The sequence below is a fragment of the Otolemur garnettii genome, unplaced genomic scaffold (assembly GCF_000181295.1).
Source record: "Otolemur garnettii isolate 467f Iridium unplaced genomic scaffold, OtoGar3 scaffold00316, whole genome shotgun sequence".
Classification (NCBI taxonomy): Eukaryota; Metazoa; Chordata; class Mammalia; order Primates; family Galagidae; genus Otolemur; species Otolemur garnettii.
Genome location: NW_003852711.1, coordinates 267,418 through 276,251, shown reverse-complemented (window position 1 = coordinate 276,251; position 8,834 = coordinate 267,418). Strand labels below are relative to the sequence as shown.

The 8,834-nt window shown below is 43.1% G+C and overlaps 1 protein-coding gene across 1 annotated transcript; it reads left to right on the top strand.

The window, feature by feature from the left end:
• The first annotated feature begins 544 nt into the window (after positions 1–544).
• On the top strand, positions 545–1,129 carry LOC100955307 (desumoylating isopeptidase 2-like). Its single transcript, XM_012813846.1, has one exon. The coding sequence runs from the start codon at positions 545–547 to the stop codon at positions 1,127–1,129; it is 585 nt and encodes a 194-aa protein (XP_012669300.1).
• Positions 1,130–8,834: the final 7,705 nt, after the last annotated feature.

Below are 8,834 nucleotides of genomic sequence, written 5' to 3'. Positions count from 1 at the left end.
GAAACCCCAGATCTTCCAGTAATATTTCTGCCTCAGCTTCAGAAATTGCTGGGATTATAGGAGTTAGCTATGGTGTCCATTCATGCTTATGTTTTAGTGAAGGGTTTTTTTCTGTTTGTTTGTTTTATTAAATCATAGCTGTGTACATTAATACATTTGTGGAGTACAGTGTATTTTTTTATATACAATTTGAAATATTTTCATCAAACTGGTTAACATAGCCTTAATGTCATTAATGAAGGTTTTTCATGATTTTCCTCATAGATATCAGCCCGAGGATTAAATAATCACAACTCTAGCCGCCTAGAAGAGGCACCTGAGCTGGAGCGAGACATAGAGGGTCCATCCCCGTCCGCAGAGTCCCCTGTTGGTGGTGCCTGGGAGCTGCCCGGCTGTCAGATGATTTCTTCCTGGCTGCTGCAGGCCGGGCTGTGCTCTTAGTGCCTGGCTCAGGCACCCCAAAAAACCAGAGGAGGCGACAGGGGCCTTAGGCCCCATGGAGACAGAGAAGCTGGAGGATGAGTCGGCAGTGGCAGAGAGAAGGATGGGGGCTAAACAGTTGGTGGTGCTCAACGTGTATGACATGCACTGGATGAACGAATACACCTCAGCTATAGGAATTGGAGTTTTTCATTCAGGAATTGAAGTATATGGCAGAGAATTTACTTATGGTGGCCATCCTTACCCCTTTTCTGGGATATTTGAAATTTCCCCAGGAAATGCTTCTGAACTAGGAGAAACGTTTAAATTTAAAGAAGCTATTCTTTTAGGGAGCACTGACTTTCTAGAAGATGATATAGAAAAAATTGTAGAAGAACTGGGAAAAGAATACAAAGGCAATGCTTATCATTGGATGCATAAAAACTGTAATCACTTTTCTTCAGCTTTAGCAGAGATTCTTTGTGGGGAAGAGATTCCTCGCTGGATCAACCGACTTGCCTACTTCAGCTCCTATATACCCTTTCTACATAGTTACCTCCCAAAGGAGTGGCTCACTTCCACTGTCCTGCAGTTTAGTGTCAGTCAAGAGCTCCAGGATGAACAGGAGGAAGCAGAGGATGCTGTGGCATCAGCTTCCATGGTGAGCGCTGCATCAGGCTCCAGACCCAGCAGTCACACTAAACAATAAATGTATCCTAAGTCACACTTTCAAAACTGTCTCTGGCAGTTGAATATAGAGAAAAGTAAACAAAGGAAGTGTCCTTTGGATATTTTGTATGCAAAAATGGCTTTCCCCCAAATCCCAGTTTTTCAGTTCAGGATTATATTTGTAATCAAAAAATCACTTGGCTCAGGAGGGAGAATTTTGTATGAAGTTGCCCCATTTTTTTAACCCACTTGTAAATTTTAATTTACTTCTTCTATTTTATACAAGCTCGGTTAAGTTATGTTTACAGTGTTTTGTATCGCTGTTTACAAATATTGCATGTACTCCTGCAACCATGAAAGAAAATCTTCATGTCTTCAAAACTTAGGCTGGTATTCTTTGTACACTTGTGACAATTGGCAGAGCTACAGCATAAATAGTAGGCACATAAAAATGTAAAATGATGACCCACTTAGTCATCATTACCTGCTCAAGAATGTAGAAGATTTGTTTATGTTTTGTTAACATTGTGGGCACCAGGATGCAGAGACCCAAACTTTCCCGAGGTGAAGGAGCATGCACAACTTGAGGGCTTGAAATCCTAAGTCCAGTTCCTCTCTGTGCTCCCTCCCACACGGAGTAGCACCTATCCCAAGGTGCCCATGGAGGATTAGTTATACCCAAATATCCATCCAACTAGGCAGGTGATATATTGTCTTTCTGGCTTTGCTGCCTCTTGGTCTACAATTGAGTTTTTTATTTATTTGTTTATTTTTTGTTAAAGATACTCTTGTAACTGACAAGAGTTTTTGCACATGTTTTCATAGAAGGGCTTCATTTTTATTTTAATACACACTGATTTCCTCCCTGCACAAGATTTTGTTGGTGGTGTAGGAATATCCAAAGTGGTAACCTTCTGAGTAACAGTATAAGTTGACATTCCACTGCTTTTAAATATTCAGGCTACCTCTTTTACACTAGACCTTGAAATACAGAATTTGGAGTAACACACCCTCAAAAGGTAATTCTTTCATATTTCATATTTTTTATGTACCATGTCCAAAAAGTATGTTGGAGTTCATTAAAAAAATAAAAATAAAAATAAATAACTCTGTTAAGATATAATTCACACATTCAACACTTCACCCATTTCAATCATATAATTCAAGACTACACATTCAGGGATCACTTATATACATTGTTTGTTAGTAGAAAAGTTTCCCTTAAGGTGTAGAAGAGTGAGATAGAAGAAATAAAGGGATGAAGGAAAGAAAAGAATGGAGAGAGCAAGCCAATGAGAGGGAGATAATTGGAGGAAGGAAGAATAACATGAAGGAGTGGTGAAGGGAAAGAGAGAGGGAGGAAAACAAAGAAAGATAAAATGACAAAATTTGGAGGCTCATACCATTATCCTAGCCCTCTGGCAGGCAGAGGTGAGTGGAGTTCTTGAAGGGGGGAGTGTTAAGAATGGACTGAGCAAGAGTCAGACACTGTCTCTACTAAAAAGTAAAAAAATTATCTAGGCATTGTGACAGCCTACAGTCCATGAAACATGGGAGTCTCAGGCAGGAGTATTGCCTGAATCCTGCAGATTGACATTGCTATGGTCTAGGATGAGGCCATGAAAGACTAGCCTGGGCCACATATAGAAATAATATATCAAAAATACCCCCACACACACACATGCACAGACAAACCAACAAACCAACCAATAAACATTTTCATCACCTAAACAGCCCAGAATTACCTTGATGGTTCAAGCAAAGGAGACATGCTTAAGATCCGTGAAGCTATGACCAAATTGAGGCTATAGCCAGGGATAGTAAATTTGTAAGCTTCTTGCAAATGGATTTTGGGGGGTAGGTGTCTAACAGGTGCTTGAAATAGCGCCCCTTGGGTGGTGTCTACTGGTCAGTGGGTGGGGCACACACTCCATATAACGAGGGTGGTGAGTTCGAACCCAGCCCCAGCCAAACTGCAACAAAAAATAATTGGGCATTGTGGCAGGCAGGACTACCACATTTATATGTTGTGTGAGGCCAGGGTGGGTGGATCCCCTGAGCTCACTTGTTGGAGGCAAGGCTCAGCAACAGTGAGACATCCATAGTCCTGATCTCCCATACAGTTTCTACTGAAATAGAAAAAGTATTCAAGTGTTGTGGCCATTGCCTTTAGTTCCACCTACTGCAGAGGCCGAGGCAGGAGGATCCTTTCATCCCAGAGTTGGATGTGGCTGTGTGCTAGGCTGAAGCAATGACAATGTAGCCAGGGCAACAGAGTGAGAGTCTATCTCATGAAAAAGAAAGAGAGAGAGAAAGAGAGAAAGAGAGAAGGAAAGGAAAGGAAAGGAAAGGAAAGGAAAGGAAAGGAAAGGAAAGGAAAGGAAAGGAAAGGAAAGGAAAGGAAAGGAAGAAAGGAAAGGAAGGAAGGAAGGAAGGAAGGAAGGAAGGAAGGAAGGAAGGAAGGAAGGAAGAAAGAAAGAAGGAAAGAAAGAAAGAAAGAAAGAAAGAAAGAAAGAGAGAGAGAAAGGAAGGAAGAAAGAAAGAAAGAAAAGTTTTGCTAGGCACAGTTTTCAAGAGCAAAAGCATGAGGAGAAGTCAGTAGGCAGATGGAATATGGAACTACATAGAGGAAAAGATTTATTTTGGCCCCTGTGTGGTGGAATAATGAGTCAGGGGAAGTGCATTTGGGGTTGGTTCATTAGGATATTGCCAGTTAATCTGATCGGTAAGGGTTGTCCAGAGATGTCTGATCCCTTGTCTCAGACTGATTGGGGCAAGGGGATATTGGCCCAGATTGAAGGAGTACATCAGATCAGGTTGTGGGTATACTGTGGAATTTTCAGTGTGCATATGAGAAGCCTGATTTGAGCCAAGAATTCACTGTGTGGGCAGTTTAAAATGACTACAAGAATCTAGGATTTCAAATGCTCAGTTATGTAAAATCCAATGTCTTGACTAATACAGTTGTAGGAAATCAATTTCCCTATGGGAGAATAACTTCTCTACTTGACATGTAATCTAGGGTTAAAATTTCAACACTAGATCCATGGCAAAAAAAAAAAAAAATGGTGGTAAGTCCCCTACTGATGGTTTTCTCCATTTATGTATTGAGACAGAGTCTGTTTGTTGCCCTTGGTAAAGTGGCCTGGTATCATAGTTCACAGCAAACTTTAAGTGTTGTCATCAAGTGAAACTATTCCCTGAGCTGGGACCCCAGGTACCTGCATAACATCTGGCTATTTTTTATTCTTCAGAGATGGGGAACTCACTAGTCCTCAGGCTTATCTACAGTTCAAAAACTCAGACAATCTAAATGACTGGGCCTGCCAACGTGTCAGAATGACAGGCATGAAGCAACACTGGTGGCCATCAACCATAGTTTGAAAAATATGTCAACTTCAAGGTCTGGAGTGGTAGCTCAAACCTGTAATCCTAACAATCTGGGTGGCAGAAGCAGTTGTTTCTAAGTAACTGGACACTGTGAGGGAGCATCTGGACTCCCTGATGATCAGGAAGCTGAAGCAATACGATCTCTTGAGTACAGGAGTTTAAGATTGATTGTGGTTATCTATGATGATGTCAGGGCACTTTACCCAAGGGGAAGGAGAGTAAAACTCTGTCTCAAGGAAAAAGAAAATGACATCTTTAGTAGGATGGAACAATGTGCCTATCATTTCAATTCATGGTAACCTGTGTATAAGCAGGGAGATAAGGTTGAACGTGTCTCAGGTACTCTCATGACCAGGGTACATCTTATGCTGTGAGCCTTTTGGGCACCTCAAGTTTTGGAAAGCATCATCAAGTAGCTTCAGTGAAATAATTAGTTCGCCTTTTAAAGTATATAATTCTGTATTTATTATTACAGTCACACAATTTTACAGCTATTATCACAATTTAATTTTAGAACTTTGTCTTCTCACCCCAAACAAAGAACTTCAATACCTACTAGCAGTCACTTTCATCTTCCTGACCACCCTTCCCCATCTGCCCCTACTCCTAGCAGACAATTGGCCTTGTCTTTATGTTTTCTTCTGAGTTCAGTCATGCTCTTTGTGGTCTTTTGCAAGTGGCCTTTTTTCCTTATCATAATGATTTTAAGGTTCATTCCTACTGTAACACAGATATGCACTTCATTCCTTTTGATTGTTGAGAAATATTACATCATGTGAATATAGCACATTATATGTATCCGATCATCTGTACATCCCATTAGTAGTTCTGAAGATTTTCCCTTCTCATCTAATATTTTGAAAAAATTTTATCAACCAGATATATTGCCTCAGTCAAAGGCCTTTTCTGTGTCTCTTTAGGTGACCAAGAGTTTTTTTCTTATTGATTCTATTATTGTAGGGTGTTCTATTGGTTGATTTTCCAATATTGAGCTAGACTGGCAATCCTAGTAATCAACCCCTTTTAGGATACATGTATAAAATATTTTTTTATACTACTGGAATTTTCCTGCACCTGTACAGTATATCTCCTATAGTTTGGATACTGCTTTTCCCCTTTGCCCCAGAAGAATATATTGGTACCATCATAGCTCAAGGAAATGCAAGTTGCTAAACTCACATGATCCTCCTGACTTTATTCTTCTCAGCAGCTGAGAGTACAGACTCATGTCACCACTACTGGAGAAGTTTTGCATTTATTTATTGGACAAATGGGGTCTTACTATGGTGCTCATTCTTGTCTGATACCTTTTAGCTTCCAATGATCTTTTTCTCTCAGCCTCTGAAATTGACGGGATTGTAGTGTGAGCTATTGTCCTTATCCATGGTTATGTTTGGGGGAAGGTTTTTCTCTATTGTTCTCATAGGTAACAGCCCATAGATTAAAAAATAACAACTCTATTCAGATATAATTCACAAACTGCATCCTTCACCCACTTTAAGTAGAGGTCAAGTCTATACATGCAACGATCACTTGTATAGTTTGTTTTTTGTTACTAGAGAGGTTTCCTTTAAGGTGTGGAGTGGAGTGGAGAGGTAAGAAATGAATGAAGGGAAGAAAATAATGGATAGAGGGCAGTGCCTGTGGCTAAAAGAAGTAGGGCACTGGCCACATATGCCAGAGGTGGCAGGTTCAACTGCAGCCCCAGCCCAAAACTGCAAAAAAATATAAACAAATAGAAAATAATAGAGGGAACAAGGAAATGAGAGAGAGAGAATTGGAAGAATGAAGGAAAAAGTGAGGGAGGGTCGAAAGGAGGGAGAGAGGGAAATAAAGAAATAGACAATGATCGGGGGAGGGGCAAGATGAACAACTGGAGTCAGCCTCCGACAGAAGCTCCCATCCAGAAGGAAGGATAATGTCCAGAAGGTACCCCATTAAACTGAAGATTGGGAGCCGAGCTGTGACTCCAAGAAAGCCACCTTCTACAGGTTTTCTACAGGTGAGCAGTGAACTGAAGACCTATTGTCTCACCCTGTGTGTGAGAGCTATAGGAAATGTGTTCTACTTCCCTGGAGGAATCCTGATGACACTCCAACATTATCTCCCAGGCAGAAAAATTGAACTAACATTTTCACTGCCATTCTGAACTTCCGGTCCACCCCTCCTCCCTTGCCTGCATAGATTGTGAGAGGAAGCTCAAGAGCATGGTCCCCCATCCCTGCTGGACCAAGCACCCTGCTGCCACCCACCTGTGACTGCCAGAGCTTTTTCCCTGAGCTGTGCTCCTCACACCCAGGCCCCCAACCCCACCCAGCTGCCTGCCTGTGACTGCCAGAGCCGGCACTCCATGGGTTGTGCTACCCATGCCCCCCACCCCCATGTCGCTGGCCCCTCTGTGACTGCCAGAGCCAGTGGTCCTCAGGCTGTGCTCCTGGCACCCATCCAGCCTGTCTGTGACTGCCAGAGCCGGTGTGCCCCAGGCTGCTCTCTCTGTGACCTGCCACCTGCCTGTGATTGCCAGAGCCACCCCCTCCCACCTGGCTGACCCGTCTGTGACCACCAGAGCTGGTGTGACCCTGGCTACACCGCCTGCTACCAGCTGGCCCACCTGTGACTGCCAGAGCAAGCACTCCTCCTGTTGCACTCCCCATGTCCGTCCCCCCTTCCCCACATGACTGGCCCACCTGTGACTAGAGAGCCAACACTCCTCCCCAGCTCCCTACCTCCCCTACCCTCCCAGCCTCTGTGCCAAGCCCCTGCTGAACCAGACTCATGAGGTGAGTGCTCTCCTTGCTGAAGTCACTGAGCACCGGGGACTGCCATAATTGCTGCACCTCCTCAGCCCTGCTGCTAGATCCGTGTGCCTGCACTCCTGGACTTGCTCCTATAGCCAGAACTCCCTGGCTGTGGCAGTTGCCATGGGAGCTGCACAGGGTCACTTCCCACAAAGATCCAGCTTTAATAGAGCAAGCCCACTGGGGTCTAATTTTGAAAAGAACCTCCCCAAACTCTACGGTCTCCCAGAGGAAACCAGAACTCACTCTATAGGGATACTGGTGCTGCAGAGTGGCAGGGTCAAAGGAGCAGTGGCTGTGGGAGAAAAGTATTTGCTGACTTGCTACCCTCAGGTTTAGACTGAGACCAAGTGGGAAACTAGCCAGTACCTACAGAGTACCTGAGGCAGGCAGGCCTCAGCTCCCCCAATTGACTAGTAGCAGAGGGTAGTGGCCAGGCTGCAGGAGCACTGACCTTCTGTTGACTCTTACAGGTGCAAACTCCCAGTATACCTGTTCATTGGAGGGAGCAGGACTTCACCCCTGTTAGGCCACCAGTGACTGGATGTGAAAGAGGAGAAAATTGGAGAAAGAGACTCAGACCCTGGTCCAACCCTGCTACCGGGTGAGCATTTTTGACTTCACAGAGCTTTGGAGCAAGCCAAATTTGAGCAGGTGTTAGACCCCTAACTTCTAGTTGCTGGAGACCTTTTGAACTCTCCCACTTAAGAGTTCATACAGACTGCATCTATTGGTTTGGAACTCCTAACCTGGGCCAATTTCCCAAGGCTCCTGTTGGTTGATAAGTTGGTTGTGTAGAAACAAGAAGGGTTGATTTTCCTCCTCCAATTGATATCCACAGTGGGTGGGCTGTCTTAATTGCTTGTATCTCTCCACAGTTAAGGCTCCACCAGAGTCACTGATCCACTAGAATAGGACAAGAACCAGCTGAACACAAGACAGAGCCCCCTAACTCCACCACATCAAGCAGGTTTCCTCAGCCTCAGACTGTAATATTATATGGGTCTTTTGAAAATCTGTAGGGAAAAAACTGCAGCTATAAGTCCCATATCCTTACAAAGGGCTGGTTAACCACAACCCTAGGAATTCCCAATCCAATTTTACCTTATCTACCCATCTAGCAAATGGTGAAAAACAAACAAAGGGCCAAATCTGCAGAAAAACTCTGGCAACATGAATAATCAGAGTGATCATAATCAATAAATTATCAATAACTTTTGATCACCTCCCTCAAGGAACGATATAATAGATACAGCACAAGATCCCATTCCTAAGTAAATGGCTGAGATGTCCGAAATTGAGTTCAGAGTCTGGATAGCAAATAAGATCAACAGAATGGAAGAAAGGAAGGAATTAGAATTTCAAGGAATTATTCAAAAGATATCTCAAAAATTCAACAATTTCAAGGACAAAATGACCAAAAATTTGGACACATTGAGGCAAGAACTCGCAGCCCTCAAAAATATGAGAAATACAATAGAATCCCTCAGTAGCAGAATGGAACAGGGAGAAGAAAGGATCTCTGATATTTTTTTTTTATTTTTTTATTTTTTTTTT

What these genes read in the sequence shown, in the direction of transcription:
- LOC100955307 (XM_012813846.1), top strand. Translation starts at nt 545, where the DNA reads ATGGGGGCTAAACAGTTGGTGGTGCTCAACGTGTATGACATGCACTGG.